The sequence below is a fragment of the Hemibagrus wyckioides genome, linkage group LG17, assembly GCF_019097595.1.
Source record: "Hemibagrus wyckioides isolate EC202008001 linkage group LG17, SWU_Hwy_1.0, whole genome shotgun sequence".
Lineage (NCBI taxonomy): Eukaryota > Metazoa > Chordata > Actinopteri > Siluriformes > Bagridae > Hemibagrus > Hemibagrus wyckioides.
The window spans coordinates 1,115,685-1,138,369 of NC_080726.1; the positions used below are offsets into that span (position 1 = coordinate 1,115,685).

The following is a 22,685-nucleotide window of genomic DNA, read 5'->3' on the forward strand; positions in this document are numbered from 1 at the left end:
CCTGAAGATCAGACAGAGAGCCCGATAATCAGACGGAGAGCCCGAAGATCAGACGGAGAGCCCGAAGATCAGACGGAGAGCCCGAAGATCAGTCGGAGAGCCTGAAGATCAGACGGAGAGCCCGATAATCAGACGGAGAGCCTGAAGATCAGACGGAGAGCCTGAGTGTGTGTGCTCAGTGTTTGAGCTCAGCGCAGTATGAAGTGTTGCTCTGTGCTCTTTGTTTAAATGTAGTGGTTTTGTGGAGTAAATATTTATAAAGTGAGATGGAGCCGAAGCTTACGGTTGTTAACTGCATGCTAACAGCACTTCAGCACTTCAGAGCTCCAACCCTGCAGGACTTCAGAACTTCAGCACTTGTCGCTGTGCTTCTCCTTCTGAAACCTGAGCTGTAACCTGCACAGATTTAATCACTCGTAATTCCTTTCAGAGCTGATGAGCTCAGAATGTGACGTTTCAGACGGTTTCACTGATTTATACAACACTCAGAGATTGTGTGGTGTGTGTGTGTGTGTGTGTGTGTGGTGTGTGTGTGTGTGCTTCAGCCTGAATGAGAATTACTCACTGAGTTTAAATCATTAGCATAAACATGAGGCATTTTAATAAGTATAACTGACGGAGTGGCATTAATCACCACGCGTACGGAGATTCTGCTCAGTAATCACTGCCTCGGACCGAGGAATAATAATTAGCATTAAAGCAGCGGTGGTGGGGGAGGGGGGTTTGTTTGTCTGATTATAAACAGTGTAAATGAGAAATCTCATCTGCATAATTATTCACTGGGTTCATTATCATAAACAAATCTGATTAATGCGTATCAAAATACAAGAATCTGATCGAACATAACCACAGAAGATGGACTAGTTTTAGGGTGCGTGTAATTAGCATAAATGTAGTCACAACGTTCATCATTAAAGTGGGAAGAGTCTGAGAGGGAGGAGTTAAATAAGCACAAATGTGATTAGAAATGTGAATAAATAGGTTAATTAACATAAGTCATGTTAAAATCTGTTTAGCATAATAAATGACTTTTCCTGAGACGAGTCTGATTAATTAGAAGTGGGTAATTAGTGTAAATGGGGTGGGGTTTAGAAGGCTATTATGTTAATGAACATCAATATGGAAGTAATGTGATTTAATTAGCACTAACATGGAACAAGTCTGATTAATGATCCTGAAGGGAGGAGTCAGATTAATTAGCATTAATTAAAGATGGATCTGATTGGTTACCTTAGGAAAGGGATTAAGTGGAAGTGAGCAGCGGGTTCATGAGACAATTAAATTAAAGTAGAAGTAGTTTGATCTTGTGTGATTGTAGCGTCATCTAAACAGTTATTGAAGTCTTTCTGTTGACTGCAGACACAAAACAAACACACACACACACAGTCTTTGATGAAGTGTTTATCAACAGTGTCTAGTTCACAGTGTAATTAGTATGCGATTTGGGACGGAGCCACAGGCAGCAGTAACCAGGGAAGATTCCTTGTGAATGTAAAACACTCTGCTAAATAAAAAGCACCAGAGAGAGCTCACTACTGAGAGTCTGCTCTTTCATCCTGGAGTAGTATCTTGGGAAACAGCCAGTAACTGTGTGTGTGTGTGTAAAGGTGGATAAAAAACACAGAGGAAAGACAAGCTGCTGATCTTCCTGTCCGAGTGTAAAACATTTAGATGGAAACGTTCTCTCAAAAGATTGTGTGTGTGTGAGAGAGAGAGAGAGAGAGAGAGAGAGAGTGGATTGGGAAGATACTGGAGGTAGAGGTGTATGTGTGTCCACATACACACACACACACACACTCCTTACACAAACACACATACACCATAAACACACACCACAGATACACACACTCCTTACACAAACACACATACACCACAAACACACACACACACACCACAAACACACACACACACACACACACACTCTTCTCACACAAATACACATACACCACAAACACACACACATACATTCTCTAACTCCTCCTCCTTTTATAGGGTGCCATTACTTTTGTCCTAATTGAGTATTATTTGACCTAATTCTGAAATAAATAAGTGGTTTATAGTGTGATTGTAAAACAATAAAGCTGCAGCTGGATGAAAACGATCAGAAGAGGAAGGTGTGTGTGGGATGATGAGCTCCACATGTTCACGTGAAGTCTGCTGGATTCCTGCGATGGAGAGGAACGTGGTGATGTGAGGGAGCTGCTGGAACCGCGCCTCTGTAGGGAGCTTGGCTCAGAGTTAGGGGTTTTCCAGGTCGATGGTTTGGAAGTAAACCAGCACAGAAATCTCCTTCTGCTGCCAAGGACAGAGAGGACGTGTGTGTGTGTGTGTGTGTTTCTGCTAGTAAACCCTGTAGGCTGTTTGTTTTTTTGGTGCTAATGACTGCACACATCCCCGCTGTGGCTTTCAGCTGAGTGCTAAATGAGCTTTGATGTGTTATCTCACCAATCAGTAAAGTTCTGTATGCGGTGCTGCCTCAAGGGGACAGAAAGAAATTGATTGGTTGACAAGAAGTGGGCGGGGCTTCTCAGAAACTCAGCATTGCAATCCGTTTAATAGCTAATGCCAGGTTCACACTGCACGATTTTCACAGTCATCAGATCACTGTTGCTTTCACACTGCACCACTATCTGTGTTAGCATTCAGTCTCTGTGTTAGCATTCAGTCTCTGTGTTAGCATTCAGTCTCTGTGTTAGCATTCAGTCTCTGTGTTCACACTGCACCACTATCTGTGTTAGCATTCAGTCTCTGTGTTAGCATTCAGTCTCTGTGTTCACACTGCACCACTATCTGTGTTAGCATTCAGTCTCTGTGTTAGCATTCAGTCTCTGTGTTAGCATTCAGTCTCTGTGTTCACACTGCACCACTATCTGTGTTAGCATTCAGTCTCTGTGTTCACACCGCACCGCTATCTGTGTTAGCATTCAGTCTCTGTGTTAGCATTCAGTCTCTGCTGTGTTCACAGTGTATGATGGATCAGTGACAGGAGGTTTTCACACTGCATGACTACACAATAGGAGGAATTACCCACAACTCTGTCTGGTCCTCAAACTGCGTTTCACAACCGAATGTACGCCAGAAATAAAAATAACACGAAATCACACGTGAGATCAGAGGTCTCGCACGAGATTGGAAATATTACTTTGCAAAAAGTTCGCAAGCCAAATGGTCAGTGTGGGGAACAAAGATTGTGTTCTGCAGAATTGAACAAATGAATAATTTTGCAGTGTGCTGCTGCTGATGCGGCTGGTCAAGCAAATATTTCTGCTTTATTTCTGTGATGTAATTGTAAAGCTTATTTATTCTGATAGAACTATATTTGAGACATTTTTGTCTGATAAAAACCTATGAACTCTATTAAACTATAATATTGTGCTCCAGCCGAAGCCGTGCTTGCTGATATTGCTATCACTAACTAGCCAGCTAGCTACCCAACAAATTAGCATTTGGAGTTTTTGATTTATTATTCCATAGCTAGCTAGCTTTCTAAACAATCTATAGTTTCACACCACTAATAAATCAACAAACATGCTAGTTATAAAGAGTTTCTAGCGAACACTGCCCAGCTTATTCACATAGCTAGCTAACAGAGTTCGTGATTTTTTTAATATCTTATAGAGTTTAAGAAGCTTGCTAAACATTTCACAGTGTTAGTAAGTTAGCTCCATTACTGAAAAAATAAACCGTATCTTGCAGACAAGCTAATATTAGCATTGAGAAGTGTTTACGGTTTATGTACCATGTGTAGATTTGCTAGCATTTTTGGAATAATCTTACTCTGTCGAAAACATGATTATGTTGCTACGATCACCGTAGCTAGCTAAGCAGTTAGCATTATGTTAGCATAGTGACTGCACTGCTGAGGGGCTGTGTCCCAAACCACCATTTTGTGCACAAGTTGGTGCAGTGATTTGGGATGAAGCCCAGAATCAGAATCACTGCGGATCAGAGGAGCTGATCATGCCCTGTGTGTGTGTAGCTGCAGGGAGAGTGCAGGGTTTCTGTGCACTCTCTGTAACTTTCCCTCCAATTATCTGTGCTTTCTTTTCTCTTTTCATCTCAGAGACAGGAAGTGCTTAGACTTTTTTTTTTTTTTACGACTGGACCCGTATTAATAAGCAGCGCAGCTGTATTTACTGACCACAGCCTGTTATTATTTACTGGTTATTATGCCTATGATAGAAGAGGCAGAGTGTAATTACACTGTGGATTAAGAGGATAAACATCACTAATCACCAGTCATTATGTCTGAAACCGCACCCTGTTCACTATTTAGTGCACTACTCTGGGAGTCGTTTATTAGTATTGTCCAGAGGAGCAACTGAATGCAGTGAAATGCTGAAGATGTACCCATAATGCACTGTTGTCTCATTGTATTGACTGTGGGTGGATCTATCTATCTATCTATCTATCTATCTATCTATCTATCTATCTATCTATCTATCTATCTATCTATCTATCTATCTATCTTATTATCTTACTGTCTGTACATCTGTCTGTCTGTTCATCTATCTGTCTTTCTTTCTATCTTTGATCTGTCTTTTTATTGTTCTGTCTGTCTCTCGCTATCTATCTATCTTTTACATCATTCCGATCCGTCTCTGTTTACCTTTTTGTTTGTTTGACCATCTTTCTGTCTCTGTTGTTTGGTTGGTCAACTGTCTGTCTGTCTTTCTCTCTACCACACTGTCTGTCTGTCTATCTGTCTGTGTCTCTCTCTCTCTCTCTCTCTGTACTATGCTTGTACTATGCTATACGTCTGTGCTACTCCTCTGCATTTCTGTCTGTCTGTCTGCCAGTCGTGATCAGTCTAAATGAGTTTCTTCTCTCTTTTTTTCACAGGGCTTTCTCATTGGACTCAAAGATTATCTGGACAGAGAGCGAGAAAAAAGGAGAGAGAGAGAGAGAGAGAGAGAGAGAGGAAGGAAAGCACATCTGCTAAACACATCAAGACAGAAGCCTCAGCAGGACCTCTGTGTTTTCCGTTGAGGAGAAATGATCTGGAGCACAGTTTCTCGGCCTATCATTAGGCCACAGGGCCTCTCGCTGAGGAATGGATAGCCTCGCCGCTAGCGCTGCAATTACTGCCTTATGGATGGGACACAGCTAATGGAAATAATTCATTCTTTGTCCTGAACATCAGCAGAAGCAGCAGTATTTGATGTAACCACTTTATTACTGCTAGTCTCAGCAGAAGTAGTGTTTGTTAGCCACGGTGTTGGGGCTGTGGATCGGGACCGATTCCTTTTTCTTGTTAATTTATTGATTTGTCTAGAAGATGGCGGCGACCTATCGGATTGTTGTCAGCAGCATAAACTATTATAACAGTGTGGTAGTGGACCGACGCATACAGCAGACTGTGCATTACTGTAATGGACCGTGTGGAGCGGTAAAACATGGACTTAGCTGCACTGTGGCTCATCGTAGTACTTGTGCTGAACTTCTGGATTCCTCCCAGACCTACACTGATCGCCCGATCGGCTTCCACGAATCTGCGTCCAAAATGCTCGAAAACGGTGGATGCAGTCATGTTGGATTTGGTGAGGATTTCCATTATCAGGTCGTTCCACGAGTGAAGAAAGGATCTGCTATCCAGAGCTCGACGAGCCTGAAGGATATCACTGGTGAGGCGATCAACTTGGCCAGTGGGAAGATGAAGGAGTTCTCCTTCGAGAAGGTGAAGTACTCCTCTAGTCATGTGACCTTCAGGAAAGGTAGAAAGGTAAGGCCTGACTCGTATAGCCGGAGGTCTGCCGACCTTGATGTCATCTACGGACACTTCGGCAACGATGAGAACTGTCCTCCCCAGAAATCATCACTGGATGAGCAGAAGTTAAACAGGAGCATCTCACTGGAGCAGAACTTAAACAATGCAGCTTCATTTTATCTGAACAACCTCACAGAGGAGAACCTCATCGCCCGTATTCTGGAGAAGACCAAAACAGATAGCAATGCTTCCGGTGAAGATATCAAAGCTTGTTTAGACATCTTGCTCAAGTGCTCAGAGGATCTGAAGAAGTGCACGGACATTATAAAGCAGTGTATAAAGAGGAAGTCCATGAGTGGAGATGGTGAGGATTCTGGAAATCCGGATGCTATTTACAAAACCATGATGGCACGACTCTCTAGCTACCTAAAGAGGCTTCCTTTTGACCTTGACCTTGGGCATGCAGGAAGACCAGAACACAACGATCTATCTGAACTGGTCAACACACTTCATGGGCTTCAGCAAAGGCCTTTCTCACCTTTTGGTAACGAACAGCCTCCTCGATACGAAGACGTGGTCCAGACCCCACCATCAACAAAACTCCAGTCTAGCTCCTTATCCTGTCCATCTCCGGAGTCTCTCGATGGCACCAGGGATCTTCCTGGAAATTTAACATCTCCTCAAGGCCTCGCTGTATCACTCCCTGCCCATTCATCTGCTAACGGACTTCAGTATTCCAACCTTCCATCATCCACCAGCAGCACCAAACCCTCCTCCCTTCATTATCCCGTCTCCACTGGCCGCCACGATGCCTCCCCCACCAACAGCATCTCCAAAGACACCTCAATGGAGACCCTGTACATCGAGGAGGACGCTGACGTAGGTCGAGCACTGGACAGGAAGCAGGGTTCCAGTGTTTCAGAGTCCAGGCAGCTTTCAAGACGACATGATATTATGGGTCTCAGTGCTGGCATTTCTGACAAACTTCCTGATCTCAGTAGAAATGGAACTGTATATCCACCCAAAGCTGAAGCAGGAAGTAACCAGGCTTATACACCATCACACAGCACCGAGTCAAGGATACTCTCAAACTCGGCTCCACACATCACCAGGGACGGCGTAGACGAGATCGATAAACTGCTAATGGATTTGGAGTGTCTGTCTCAGAACATGCAGAAGGAACCTCCACTACCACCAAAGCAGAGACAGATAAATGCTTACCAAAAAAATCTGCACCAGATTGGCTCCTTGGGGACTAAAGGACCCCTATGTCCAAATCCTCCTGCCATCTCCTCCACCAAACCGACAAATCGCAACACAGAAGAAGCCGGCGAGGAGGATGATGGTGCTCTCCTGCTCCGGATTCTGGAGAGCATCGAGAGCTTCGCTCAGGAGCTGGTGGACTGTGGAAGCGGAACAGGAACTCAATCAAAAGAGCGTGAGGTCATGCGTCTCCTTCAGGACACAATGGCTAAGACTGAACTGACTTCAGAAAATGTTCCTGTTCCTGCACCTGCACCTGAAACCGCACCAGGAACTTTACCTGCAGCCACACCCTCGGTTACAGCCACACCTCTACCTGTAGCTGTACCTTCGGCGACTCCTGCTAAAGTCCTGTGTCCATTCGTCACCGGCAGAGACACGGGATCCACTATCCTCATCCAGCAGACACCTGAAGTCATCAGGGTGAGTTCTTTAAAGAAGGCATGAAGGTGTGAAAGAACAAAAGTAAAAAGTGAGGCTTGATTTAAAATTCGACTAGCATACCTGTGTTCAGATCATCATGAGAGGCTGATCATAAACATTCATTAACTCTAGTGCGGAATCACTCGCATGACTCAATACAGCAACTAACCACCAGTTACTGCTCTGTTTACTTTGCTAGCATCTGTGAGCAGCTAGCTTAGCCAGGTAGAACTAGCATTTTGGATGCTTATGTCATTTGAATGCACACATGAGGACTCAGGAAAGTTTATACCATGATTTTTCCTGCGCCTAAGTTTGAACATTAGCCTTCAGTCGGATGTTAGCTAACTCAGCCGCCATGTTTTCTGTTGCCGTGGTTACCTAATATCAGCATCACATCATGCTGAAATGAATTTCGAGCTCCGGCTCCCAGATGATTCTCGATCACTCGGCGTTTCCTCATGAATTACGCATGCAGGCTGTGCGTTATGGAAATCAGAACTGTTTTATATTCCTGGGTTTAAATCCGAGCCGGTGACGAGATCTCCATCTGATCTACTGAATAAATCATTAGTCACGCCTCAGACTCGGAGTTCAGCTCCCTGCCAGGAAGTGCTGAAATAGCAGCACTTCGATCTGCTCCTCAGAGTAACGCGAGACACGTCTCTCAACGTCTCACACCAGCACAGTGAGACAGCACTGCGGGTCGGAAGCAGTGCATTCTGGGATATATTTAGGGTTGTTTTCTTGTATGGTGTGTAAATAGAGGATGGGAGAGCTGGGAGCAGAGGCGTGTTAGTCACGGACACTCAGAGATCTTCACCTCCGTGTCAGACAGATCGGAAACCCTTCCAGCTCAGATATATAAATTTCCTGTTCTTATTCGTTTATCTCTTCATATTTTTATTCTTTCTTTCTTTCATTTATTTTTTCTTGCTTGCTTTCTGAAGCTGTCTATCTGGAGGACAGATATGAAATCTCTGCTTTCTCACTTTCTCCTCTCTTTCTTGAATGTATCCTTTCTCTCTCTCTCTCTCTCTCTCTCTCTCTCTCTCTGTCTCTCTGCCTCTCTCTCTCTCTCTCTCTCTCGCTCTCTCTCTCTCTCTCTCCCTCTGTCTCTCTCTCTCTCCCTCTGTCTCTCTCTCTCTCTCTGTCTCTCTTTCTCTCTCTCTCTCTCTCTCTCTCTCTCTCTCTCTCTCTCTGTCTCTCTCTCTCTCTCCCCCCTCTCTGTCTCTCTGTCTCTCTCTGTCTCTCTCTCTCTCTCTCTGCCTCTCTCTCTCTCTCTCTCTCTCTCTCCCTCTCCCCCCCTCTCTGTCTCTCTCTCTCTCTCTGCCTCTCTCTCTCTCTGTCTCTCTCCCTCTCCCCCCCCCCTCTCTGTCTCTCTCTCTCTCTCTCTCTCTCTCTCTCTCTCTCTCTCTCTGTGGTAAACTCTATCACGTGTTGTAAGCTGATACTCGCCTGCTATCTACAGCTCGCTATTTATGATGTTGCCATCACCCTCATCAGGAGAGGAAGACTTTTAGTGAGAGGAGCCCCCCGTTTACTCCTGAACACACGCACACGCATACACACACACGCATACACACACACGCATACACACACACGCATACGCACGCACACACATACATACACACACATACACACATGCACGCACGCGTGCACACACACACACGTTAAGGTCAAAGGTTGTTGAGAGAGCGTTTTGGATTTATGAATGTCCATACTTTTTTGCAGGACACTGTGTGTGTGTGTGTGTGTGTGTGTGTGTGTTTAACACTCCCCCATCCTACTGTGGCATTTCACTGAGAGACTGAGTGACGCCTGGGGAAAATGGAGCTTGTGTGGGGGGACGGAGTCCTGCTCGTTAACACAACACAGCCAATCAGAGACGTAAACACTGACGCCACACACACTCAGTGCACGGCGTGTGTGTGTGTGTGTGTGGTGGTAAACTGCACGCCTCTAAATTGGATCTGATGATGCCTCTGTCTTCAAGTCACTCATTCCTACAGTGTGACAAATCTATCATGAGCCGTCTGTCTGTCTGTCTGTCTGTGACTCAGTCTGTCAGTCTGTCTGCATATCTGTCTCTGTCTTGTGAAACTGTTTCATATTACAGTCTGAAGCCTTTCCACTGAAATACACTGACGGAATTCCAACTGTCTGCTGATGATGTCATGATGGGTGTTAGAGAAGGCGACCAATCAGCAGCCTCAATGTCCTTTCTTTCTTTCTTTCTTTCTTTCTTTCTTTCTTTCTTTCTTTCTTTCTTTCTTTCTTTCTTTCTTTCTTTCTTTCTTTCTTTCTTTCTTTCTTTCTGTCTTTCTTTCTTTCTTTCTTTCTTTGTCTTTCTTTCTTTCTTGTGTACTTGCCTGTAATAAGTGTCTCCTTCTTCAGTGAATCACTCGGAGTGGTCAGGCTGTGAATTATCCTCTCTTGGCGCCTCTTCACACCCGTGTTGACAGAGTGAACTGACCCACTACACCTGTCAGGAAGTGCACTTAATCGCCATGGAGACGGGGAAGCCCTGGCTGGAACTGCATGTGCTGCAGCTCCTATTAATCATCTGCAGTACACTCAAGTTGAGTGTTCAGGCTAGTGAGTCAAGCGCAGAGTCAGTGATTCAAGCAGTCAGTACTGAGAGTCAAGTACAGAGTGAGTGATTCAAACATTCCATTCAGAGAGTCAAGTACAGAGTCAGTGATTCAGTTCAGAAAGTCAAGTACAGAGTCAGTGATTCAAACATTCTGTTCAGAGAGTCAAGTACAGAGTCAGTGATTCAGTTCAGAGAGTCAAGTACAGAGTAAATGATTCAAACATTCTGTTCAGAGAGTCAAGTACAGAGTCAGTGATTCAGTTCAGAGAGTCAAGTACAGAGTCAGTGATTCAAACATTCCTTTCAGACTGTCGGTTAGTAAAGTGTGAGGATGTAGAGTGAGAACCTGATGAATGTTTGTTATTTATCTTGTTTCTTGCTCTCTCACTACTTGGTGTGATTAACGTAAGAAGACATGCTGGAGGTGAAAGTGTTGAGTTTTAATGTCTCAGTCATGTCCTCCTGAGAGTTCTCACTGCTCACACCGAGTCTTCATGCAGAGATCAGTAACTATGACAACAACATTCTTAGTCTTCCTTCTTTATCTGTGCTTAAAACAGAGTACTATAGATACACTTCCACTTGTGTGTGTGTCTATGTGTGTGTCTGTGTGTGTGTATAGAAACAAACACACTCTGGTCTTTATATACTCATCAGGGAACTTTACATACAGTCACACGGTCAGAACAGGAATATTACATCATCAAATACAGGAAATGATGTCATGTTGAAGCTTTAGAGCCAAACTCTGCAAAAACACACACACAACGTCTGCATTTTGGAAACCCTCTCTCTCTCTCTCTCTCTCTCTCTCTCTCTGTCTCTCACTGTCTGTCTGTCTGTCTCTCTATCTCCCTCACAGCTTGTCTGTCTCTCTGATGTTAATATTGTCTCTCTGTCGGTGGTTAGGGCCCATCCACAGGCCAAAAACAGGGTGTTGTGTTTGCAGTGTGAGAGCAGCGTTAATGAGTTAATTAGGCAGGGTGTAATGTTACCACTGGCAGCAGGGTATTAGCATGCTAGCATTTAGCAGCTCTGACAGGTTCGGTCTTCAGCAGGCGGGAAAAATGAGACTTTATTTTCCAAGTTTCTCTTAGTAAAACGTCAGCGGTCTCTGTGCGCCCTCTGGTGGAGCAGAGGAACAACTACATCTGCACTAAATGTGTAATAATAATTATAATAATAATTTATTTATAGGACTTTATTTTTCAGACAGTTTTTCTGTGCGTAATAAATATGACAAAATATTACAAAAATGTAATTGAAAAACCGTGTATGTTAAAGTACAGAATCTTCAGTACTTTGTCTCCCCCTGCTGGTGAAAAGTCGGTACTGTTTAACATCAAACACCACAAACTACGTTACACACCGCTGTATTATCACACACACACACACTAAATGTAAATGTGTGATATGTGTGAGACAAACAAAGTTTAAATTATGACAGCTGTAAGCTACAAACACACACTAATGTAGTTAGAGATAGAGGTGTGTGTGTGTGTGTGTAGTCTGCCTGGTACCTGGTGCAAAAATAATCTGCACATTAGAAGCTCTGTCTGTATTTATGGCTCTGACTGCAGTCTCCAGGGGTGGGGCAAGATGGGTGTGGTTTGAATAATAAGGTCTGCCCTCTGCTATGAGAGGGGTGGGGCAAGAGGTGCTGAGCTCAAACATCTAACCTGTTACTGATGTATAGACTTAACTGTTTATCTCTACAGGTGTCTGTCTCTGTCTTCGTCTCTGACTGTCTCTTCCTTTGTCTGTCTCTCACTGTCAATTTCATTGTCTAACTCTTTAGCTGGTCACTGACTGTCTGTCTCTCTGTCTGAATATGTCTATCTCTCTGTCTGAATGTGTCTGTCTGAATGTGTTTGACTCTTTGTCTTTGTATCTCTCTTAACTTCTGTCTGTCTGTCTGTCTCTAATTGTCTGTCTTTTTCTCTTAACTGTCTCTCTACCTGTCTATCTGTGCTTTCATCTCAGTTTATCATTGTTTGTTCGTCTCTCTGATTGTCTGTTTTTGTGTCTGTACCTGTCTGTCTCTCCTGTCTGTGTCTCTCTCTCTAACTGTCTGCTTGTGCCCTTCTCTAACTGTCACTGGAATTATTTTATCACTGAGTTATTAGTTCTGAGTTGTCTCTAACACACACACACACACACACACACACTTGCTGGAGTGTAAATCAGCGCCCCCACTCTGACATTTCGCTGAATGAAGCTTCTCTGGCAACACAAGCGTACAAAATTCCTCATGTTTGCTAGCGGCTCAGGATTAACCTCTGACCTTTCCGCTGTCCCTAGCGACACATGTACAGTGACGCCCCCCATAGACGAAACACGGTATTGCGAGAAGGTGGTGTTGACTCGGAGCTGATGGCATTCCGAAACTGTGCAACTGAGAGGATGGAATGAAAACGTTGTTGTTTGTGTGTCCCACGCTCATCTGGGCCACGTCCCAATCCTCTCAGCACACCTCCCCCTCCCTGCTAACAAGCTTCACTGCCAGGAAGGCTAGAGATTAGCATGCTAACACGTTTAAAATTTAGTTTGTGTTGAATTAGGTTTTTTTTTTTGGACAAGATGCTAATAACAGTAGCTGCTCAGCCGTTCTGCTTGCTAATTATGTTCTTGCTAGTTCTCAAAAGTAAAACATTTTAAATATGACAGGAAGATTGACAAGTTAGCATAAAACCCTCATTTAAGCATGCTAACACTCTGTCACTGTGGATTACTTCATCTGGCAAAAAATTTTGCTAATAATAAACACTAGCTTCTATGCTATGCTAACTTTTAGCCATAATAAAGCATGATAGCATGATAACACTCGTTAGCAAGCTATCATTTGCACATTTTGTTAATCACAGATGTCACTTATGCTAACTACTGAGTATGTTGCTAATAACATATCTCAGCTAGCAGCTAGCATGCTAAGCAGTTCTCTGCTACTTCTTAGTCATAGTTAATGAGTTTAGCAGCACAGGAATGCAGAGGGGGCTTTGACTCAGCGAGCTGTGAAATGGGAAGGAGACAGGTGTGGTGTGTGTGTGTGTGTGTGGGTGTGTGTGTGTGTGTGGGTGTGTGTGTGTGGGTGTATGCTGTTAGAATACATTCTAGTGACTTTCCCGCTGTTCTCAGCAGAACTTTAACATATTTAGGGTGTATGTGTGTGTGTGATTTTATACATATATATGATCTAGGAGAAGGTTTAACTCTTGTAACCATGGTAACAGCAGCATGGTAACTGTCATCACCCTGAAGGTGATTAGTTTCCTCTAACAACACGTCCCCAAGGAATTATTATCCCTATGTTTTATTCCTCTGTTGATGTGAATGTGCTGCTGTTTCAGTGCCCTACTAAACACACACACACACATAACCTCGATGGTTAAACGTGTCGATGTAGATTAGGAAAATTCCACAGAAACCATTTCTTCATGATTATATTCCCGAACGATTTTATTTAACACTTTTATGCTGAAGTGTGTGGGTTTTTAGTTTTGTTTTGTCTGTGTGAGCATCTGGATTAATGTAATGTTGACTGTAACCACTAGGGGGCGTAAAATGAAGTTTCTTGCTGTGTGTCGGCCTTAATTGCTAGTTTTTAGAATTTAGAATAAAACTGTGTGAAGTGAATTGTCTGTGTGTGTGTGGAAGAAGCTTCCGATTGGCCGACTGAGTGATGCATAAACATTAACCTTTGTTCCTAGACTTCTTTGTTAATTAGATGAGCTGATGCCGCTGTTTCCGTGGTTGCTGATCCTCCCAATGGCGTCAAACGTTGCAAGATTCTCTTCCCTGGAATCTGAAGCGTTTGATATTTGTTGAACAGCTGCCGGAGAGTCGCGGCAGCAGAGCAGGGAATTCTGGGATAGCTATGTGCAGCTGAAATGTCAGGAGGCCTGCTGTACACAGAGTTATTTATACAACTGAAAAGAAAGAGGAGAAGCGCTGCAGGTCCAAAGCACACTGGCATAGGGTTCAGAGAGTGGGGTATGTGGGTGTGGGGGGTTGGGGGGTTGGGGTGAGTTATGCAAAAGCATTAAAGTTCCTCAGGGTGTGTTATCCGCTGTGTCTCTGCATAAAATAGTCAACCAAGGCCATAAAACATGGTTCTACTGCAATCCTTCATGTTAAACACACAGTGCCACTAGAGGGCACTACATCTGTTGATCTGTACCTGTCTACATGCACCTGTCTGTCTGTCCCTCCATATTTACATGTACATTTCTGGCACTTGGCAGGCGTCCTTATCCAGAGTGGCTTACAATTTATCTCGTTTTATACAACTAAGCAATTGGGGGTTAAGGGCCTTGCTCAGGGGCCCAACAGTGGCAGCTTGGTGGACCTGGGATTCAAACTCCCAACCTTCCCAGCAGTGGTCCAACACCTTGACCACTACGATACCACATCCATATCTGTGTATGCTTGTGAGTCTACACCAGTCTGTCTACACCTGTCTATATCTGTCTAAACTTGTGTATTTATGTGGTAAGGAAAAACTCCATGAGACATTATGAGAAAGAAACCTTGACAGAAACCAGACTCAAATAAGGAACTGATCCTCAAAAGATCATGAGTCATTATTCATCCAGAACGGCGTGCTGTAGACTCCTACTGTACTGAGTGTGTTGAAAGGAATCCTCCAGATTTACCTAAGAATAAAGCTATTAACAAGAAGCTTGGCTAATCTAATTGGATTTTAGCCTAAAGATGAGTCCTAAACCCTGTGTGGAAGGCTGATCCATTTGAATGAAACAGCTCTGCCCCTGCTGTAGAGTCCATTATTCCAGGTACTAATAAACAGCCTGCACCTTTCGATCAATACCGGTGTGGACGCTCATAAAAGACAAAAGTTAACTCTTTTACTACTAAAAGAGCTACAGTACTACAGAGGGAAACGATTCAGTGCCTTATAAGCTATTAGTAATGTTTTATAATCAGTGTCAATGTAGTGTGGCTAAGATAGGAATGATGTGTTCATATCTTCTGGTTCTAGTTAGGACTTCTGCGTTCTGGACTAACTGGAGCTTGTTTATGCTCCTACTGGAACATCCAGACACTAAGGCATTACAATAATTTAATCTAGAGTTAACAAAAGCATGAGCTAATATTTCTGCATCATTTCTGCATCTTAGCAATATTTCAGAGATAAAAGAAGGCTACTCGAGTGATATTTACATTTATGGAATTTGGCTAAAGCACTTAAAAATACAAAAGTGCTTTAAAGTCTCTGCTAATCAATACATCAATACTGGTTCGCTAGGTCAAAGACTAAGGATATGATGAGTCTAAACCTCTGTTGTTGGGAAATATAGCACAATTTTTTATTTTTTTGTGGTTCCAGAGTTGCTACGTAGTCATTAAACTTACTTCTAGCTGTCTGTGCTACCAATAAATGTACTTCTCTCTTTTTATGTGTTGACACTTTGGAACTGGTGTTACCTCTTCCTGTCATTACTGGATGAAAAAATTCTGGTAAACAATTTGCTCCAGCCGTCCCACCTCCTTTCCCCTTTGCCCTTCTAATCCCAGAATGGCCGCATCTGTTCCATGAATCTGCAGAATCATCTATCCAGTGTTCTCTGGGTACCTGATTACCTCATTACCTGATTGTGAAGCTAAAATGAACGTCAGTGTGTTGAGATTTTGAAAAGAAAGAGCAGTACAGGATTTAGGCGTGTATGAGATATTCTACTGTGCTATTTGGTGTCTTATTGCTATAGCTGCACTCAGATGGCACACTGGGAGAAAAGCAGCAGTTTAGATTACGAGCTCTCTCCATGCCAAGCTTCACAGGGTTCGAATGTATACCGACACTGATTCCCCCATCACTGCCTCCAACTCCCACCTTGCCCCTCGGATCCCAAACTGCCCCCTGTGAACCCACTGAAACTCGGCATCCAAGGATCTCACTCCAAGCTGCCGCTTTTCTCTCGTAAACAAAATCCAAATCGACATGCCACTTGCGGTTCTTCTGCACTCCCTTAACTTTGGCTCCTTTTAAATGGGCCGGGTGGGGGCTGGAGGCGATGGGATGGGGTGGGGTGGGGGGCTTCCTTTCCCTTCCCTCTCCCATAATGCACCTTTGCTGATCCAGGCACACAGATATCTGACACAGCTGCCCCCCCACCCCTTCGTCCACTCTTGTGCTTGTCAGGACAGAACAGGCTGAGATCAGGGACTTGTCTGGGATTCAGACCCTCACTAGGGTCATGTTTCGCACAGTTGGGATCCACCGGTGGTGCACTTGTGCACTAGTCGTGTTTTTGCGTTTGTGAGAAAGCAGACAGGAGCCTGAAGGCCTCGTCTGGCTGTGGCGATGCTCCTGAGTTTTCCTGCTAGTTTCCGATTCTCCAGGAATCCCTCCATGTGTCCAGATCCAGAAGGCGGGAGTGTGTGGACAGGAGCTTGCAACCAGAGTTTTTGAAGGGCGCGTGTGGTTAGTGTGTAGTGTGTAGGGTGGAGGGAGCAAAGCAAGGCCGTAGGAAGGCTGTAGAGCGTGACCTACAACCTTCCAAAGCGGAAATCACTGAGGACTTTGGAGTTTGTTTCAGCAGTTTGGCCGGTCGGAGTCCGATCGATCTCTCCCTGGACTTTGCAACCATGATGATAAAGGACTCTTCGCTCAGGGAAGACCCTGACCTGCGGGGGGAGCTGGAGTTTTTGGCACGAGGCTGTGACTTTGTCTTGCCGTCGCGCTTCAAGAAAAGGCTCAAATCTTTCCAGCGAGCGCAGGTCAGTCCAGTAATAAAATTAAAGAAAAAAAAAAACACGGCGAGGCTAACTTGCACATGCCGGGGAAGACAAAACTATTCACAGGCAGATACCAACACGGCTATTAATAGGGGCGACAGGAATACAGTGTCCGAGTGAATGTGGTGTACAGGAGGGGGGCAGTGCGGGGGTAATGTCTTCACTCACAGCTGTTGTGTTCAATACAGTCAGGTCCAAATTCTAAGTGCACTAACGAGTGCTCTTTCTATTTTATCGGACATCTAACACTAATCAGGCATTTTGTATAAAGCCTCAGTCAGTTAAAGAGTAACGTGTTCTGATTGGATTAGAGGAGCAGAAGTAACACAAGCAGGAAATAATTGATAAAATACTTTTTTAAAAATGTATTTATTTATTTTATTTTTATTCACTTTATACTATGCTAGTCCAATATTACTAGAATAAAGCTCCTGGACTCATTATGATATCTACAATGCTCTGATAAAGAACTGAAGAACCTGAAGATCACAAATCAGTCCAGTCTCTTTAATGAAACCAATTAATCCTCTACTAGCTGATAAAAACCTGAAAACAAACCTCACGTTAATTGGACATAAGTTTAAGAAGGTGCTCCATTCATCTAAAGAGCTTCTGCAGGTCTTCATCATGGTCTTTATGATGTTATAAGAACCAAAACTTTCTTCATTCAGTAACCCCACACACCTGCTGTGTACGCTTCCAGATCTTCCGGTGACTTCCACAAATGTTCTTTAAGTAAACCAAAGTGATCAGGAGAACTGATGAAGATCTTTAGACGGTTGAAGAAGTGAACGTTATAACAATGTTATGAACGTGAAATGATGAGAATGTGATGCTTCCCTCTGTGATAGTTCCTGTTCCAGATCGTTCTGTATAACAGTGTTTAAACACAGAGTTCCAGATCTGAGGATCTTCATCAGTTCTTCATAACGAGCAGTCTTGCTAATCACAGGTTTCCATAGTAACAGTTGGCAAACACTCCACATTTTACTTGCATCATCATCAACAAATACTTTCCTAAAAGGCATCATCATGTTCATCCAGTAACATCTGACAGATTTTATTGTTTAGAAATTCTTCTTTTGGAAAGTCTGGAAAGTTTATGGTTCATCTGAAGTTTTGTAGGGTACCAGAATGTTTGTGTTCTATTATTTTGCCTTTTCCAGAACTCATAGAACTTGGATGAACAGTTGATACTAATTTTAATTCCAGAGTATTTTTAAATAAATGTTGCTGTTCCTGATGGTTCTGTCTCATTTTCCTGGACACTATGACCATGCATTCTGTGTGTAACATACCTTCTAGATGCTACATGCTAGCTTGCTAAATGCTTAGTTTCCATGTTGCCAAAGTGATACAAAGTGTGCATGATTATAAACACACAATGACAAATACCACAGTGTGTAGTTTACGTTATAGTAGGGTGTAGAGAGAGAGAGGTCAGGAGAAGTGATGAAGAATGACTGTGAACAGTGTGTGTGGTGTGATACACACCTGCCTGTGGCCTTTAAGTAAGCAGATATTTACCCTTCAGCTGATGTGTGATGGTCCTTGGAGAGACAGAATAGCGAGTTAGCCGGCAGCTGTGAATAACCCGAGGTGTCCAGAGTGTAAATTAGAAATCAGAGTGTGTACATGCCATGCTTTAGACTGAAACAGCATGCTTGCCCTATCTCTCTCTCTCTCTCTCTCTCTCTCTCTCTCACACACACACACTCAATTACTATCACATGAACACTGTTAAAGGAACAGTGAAGTACAGTATGTGACTGTATGCAGCCTTTATTCAGGGTTATTTACAGTAGCCTCCTTGTGTAGTGTTTAGTGGAACACAGTATACAATAGTCTCCTCCTACGTTGTGTCCCTATGTAGTCTTTAGTAAGGGTTATGTACTGTTGGCTCTTTATATTCGGTTTGGTGACACATTCATGTAATTCTGGCTCATATGTCATGTCCCTACATGTTGTTCATAGTGCTGTGTTTGTAGTGTAATGGTTTCCTGGGCTGTGTTCCAAATTGGACTATTTTCCCTGTTGCCTACGCTGGAGAATTGTGTAGTGCACTAATACAGAACCCGAGAGATATTAGTGTGGTTTAGAATTCAGAACTCTGTCACTACAGTTTTATATTGTGTTACATTGTTACACTGTGTCAGGTGTTACAGTGTTACATTGCGTTAGTGTTGCACGGTTATACAGTGTTACATTGCATCATACAGGTACAGTGCATTACTGTTTCACTGTTATACTATGTTACAGTGTGTTGCCTTAGTGTAACATTGTGTTAAATTGCAGTGAACCTCTAAACTGTAACACTGTAATACTACATTTTAGTGTTACATGGCTTTACAAGATACACTGTGTTACATTGTGTTACACTTCTACATGGAATTACACAGCTACATGGTTACATGGCAGCGTTTGTGTTACATTGTTTGCAGTGTTTTTATTCATTTGTTACACCCTTACTTTGTGTTAGTGTTGCATTGCGTTACACTGTGAATCAGTGACAGTGATCATACAGTAAACTGTTATTGTTACATTGTGTAACGCTGTTACGTTGCATTTTGTTACATTATTACAGTGTTGCATTGTGTTCACTTTGTTATTGCATTACAGTGTTACATTGTGTTACACCATTATGTTGCATTTCGGTTACATTGCATTTTACTGCTACATTATAGCTTTACACTGTTACATTGTGTTACACTGCATTACACTGTTATATAGTATTAAGATATTACTGTTACACTGTTACATTGTGTTACACTGTTACATTGTGTTATCATATTACTGTGTTACACTGCATTGTGTTAGTGTTCTAGAACAGCTAAGACTCCTATCATGCTCTGTACAGTATGTGATATTATGATAGAGATTATATTAATTTGATTAGAGCTCAGAGAACCAATGAGGAAAAATATTACTAAACATACATAATAAATCTGAAACATTATGTTAGTGGTGTCCCATTTAAACCATTAAACTCCTAACCCATTAAACTACACACTGCCATTTCCACATGCCACCAGGACCAACCCCAGAGCACTGCAATGTCTTGTTTTTTTCTAGTCTAAAATCTAAATCTCAAATCTAAATCTGAACATCTACAGCTCTGAATGTGATCTGTGTGTGTGTGTGTGTGTGAGATGCGATGCAGTGAGGAAACACCATTTGTTGCTCGGTTTTGATGATTATTAGCTTATTGCCCTGGAGTAATGGATGTCTGTGTGGGCGAGGAACAGTTTCTTCATCTTTTAAACGCACTTTGTGATGATGATGATGATGATGATGTATAGTGCAGCACAGTGTATGCTAATGTGTTTTTCTTTTTAAAATGAAACATCTGGCTAAGAAGGTCAGGTTTTCCCAGAACATCTAATAGCTTTTAAGACCATTCTGGAGAGTCTTGAAGAAAGACCTAAACAGATAACAGCAAGACACATACAAGTATGCGAGTGTGATTAATGACCAGCTTCATGAATAATGTAAAATATGCTAATTAGATGACATGGGAGGGGACACATAGCACATGCTCAGTGAATAATAATAATACCCGAAACCTGATGTAAACGTTTCCCTCTTTTTCTGCATCTCCTTTTCTAGATCCAGCCGGAGAAGAAACCCGTCTCTCCTCCTCCTCCTCCCATCCCTCGTTCCCCCTCTCCTCCTCCGCCTGCCCCCCCTCCTCCCTCCATAAACATTCCACGCTTTTATTTTCCCACGGGTCTCCCAAACCTCACTGCTAATATCGACGAGGCCATAGCCAAAGTGGAGGCCGCCTTCGCCAAGCTGCAGGAGGAAAAGGCCGACATCTACGAGATGAGCAAGATCGCCAAGGTGACCAGGAGTTAGAGAAAGAACAATCATCACCAAACTCTTTTCATGATTCACAACACTGAAAAATATTTCTAGATCTATAATACAGAATGTTTTACATAAACGAATTGTTCTCAGGCATGTGGGTGCCCACTGTACTGGAAGGCCCCGATGTTTCACTGTGCAGGAGGAGAGAGGACTGGCTTTGTCTCCGTCCATTCATTTATCGCCACATGGCGAAAGTGAGTAAACCCTTAAACTTTAATCCACATGAAGAACTGCTCACAAGGTGAAGTGGGTGGACTTCTACTGTAACCTATAAGCCTTGGTCAAGAGTTTAAGAAATTAAAGCTATAGAAACTTTGGAGATGTTACACACAAATGGAGAACATACATTTATGCTAACTTACAAGATGAAACTCAACAACATTGAAATATTCAAATGTTCACTGAGCTATCCCTGATCATCTCAACCAAGCTCACACGTTCTCTAAGACCTGACCTGCCTGATGTATGCTAGTGAAGCTAGAAGGTTGTTCAGATTGTATAAATCTTGGATTATCCTTGTTTCCTCGACTGTTTCACCAGAAGACACCAAACCTAGATATTGTGCAGTTCTAAGAGTTTTAAGGTTCCAGTGATTTATCCGTATTTATCTGTTCTGACACACTGATACCCATCCTGGTTTTGGTGCTCCTTCAGGTGACTTTAGAAATCTGATCTAGATTTTCTTGGGCATTTGACCTACGTGTACCAGCTATAGATAACTGAACAGTTCTGTCCATCTGTCAGCTGACTTGGTCAAAGCCATCCTTGAGTTTGCTGTCACCAGTATGGTGTGGATACGGAGTTTGCTGGCACTATGACTGCCTCAGCTATTGATGTATTTAAATATATATACAGCACTGAAGAAAGGGATTTAAACATAATGTTTTGACTTTTTAAATTATCGTAGCTGGACACATCTCTCTGGAGGCACAGAAACACACTCTGGGTGACTGTGGACCAATCAGATTTCAGAATGGTCAGGAAGTCCATATGTATTAATATCTATAATGACATCTCCAGTACGAGGATGAAGGTGTACGTAGTTAAAGTCAGGATTATACATGACACATGACTACATCATCAGCTTTATTTACAGATTTATCTCTTAGATCTGAACTCCTGTTAGATAACAAACAACAGTCTTCAGTGATGGATGTCAAGCCTCATTCTCACTGATGCATCTGTTAGCATTTCAATTCGGTATCAATTTAGATCTGAATTCGTCTGATGCTCAAAAGTCATCTTAGGAAATTTGGTGATTTTTACATCAGCTTTTGTCACAATGAAAGTAGAGAATTTCAGATGTAGGTACAGATCTCTCCTGATGACGTGAGGAGGAAACCTTGTGATCAGAGACATGGGATAAACACAGGACAGTTTTAATGATTACAGCAGCAGCAGCTTGTAGGTACAACTCGATAGTGTCCAAGTGAGAATAAACACTGAGTGTGAGGTGTTGAGATGAACAGTTTTGTCTGGAACCTTCCATACAGCAGGAAGTGAGTTATACAGTAAATACAGAAAACTGTGAGCAGAAGTAGATTATTATTCAGTACACCTAATATCATAAACACACACACACTCTCTCTTTCTCTCTCACACACACACTCACATTTCCTTTCCCTCTGTGCAGATTGTTACACAGCTGCTATGATGATGCGTCCAAGTTTGTTTACTTGCTGGCCAAGCCGGGCTGCGCGTACCTGGAACAGGAAGACTTCATCCCCCTCTTACAGGTCAGCTCTGTGTGTGTGTGTGTCATATTTGTGTTCATTTTTTGTTAATTTCTGTCTAATCATGGTATTTATTTTTTTCTTTTCAGGACGTTGTGGACACTCATCCGGGTCTGACATTTTTAAAAGACGCTCCTGAATTCCATTCCCGCTACATCACCACCGTACGTCACGCTCGCGCTCACATTCACCACATTCAGCATCAGAATCGCTCGCCACCGCGGCAGCCATGCTGTCTTCACAGGCTTGGACTTGTTTTCTCATCCTGTAGCTGAATCATAGTCACAGTCCCTAGAAAGTGTGTGATTATTTTTAAATCTGAGCTGAGTTCATCAAACAGGGA

General features: G+C 42.9%; 1 protein-coding gene across 2 annotated transcripts in view; it reads left to right on the top strand.

The window, feature by feature from the left end:
- ppp2r3a (protein phosphatase 2, regulatory subunit B'', alpha) overlaps window positions 1-22,685 on the top strand; it is a 62,387-nt gene that overhangs the window by 31,038 nt on the left and 8,664 nt on the right. The window contains exons 3-7 of one of the 2 annotated variants that reach the window (XM_058413523.1): window positions 4,843-7,393; window positions 20,349-20,582; window positions 20,700-20,803; window positions 22,243-22,345; window positions 22,432-22,506. In XM_058413523.1, the coding sequence (XP_058269506.1) occupies window positions 5,279-7,393; window positions 20,349-20,582; window positions 20,700-20,803; window positions 22,243-22,345; window positions 22,432-22,506 (2,631 nt within the window). In that variant the 5' untranslated portion in view covers window positions 4,843-5,278. Of the gene's footprint in view, window positions 1-4,842; window positions 7,394-16,136; window positions 16,725-20,348; window positions 20,583-20,699; window positions 20,804-22,242; window positions 22,346-22,431; window positions 22,507-22,685 lie in introns of those variants that run through there. The other variant, XM_058413524.1, reaches the window with a different exon arrangement.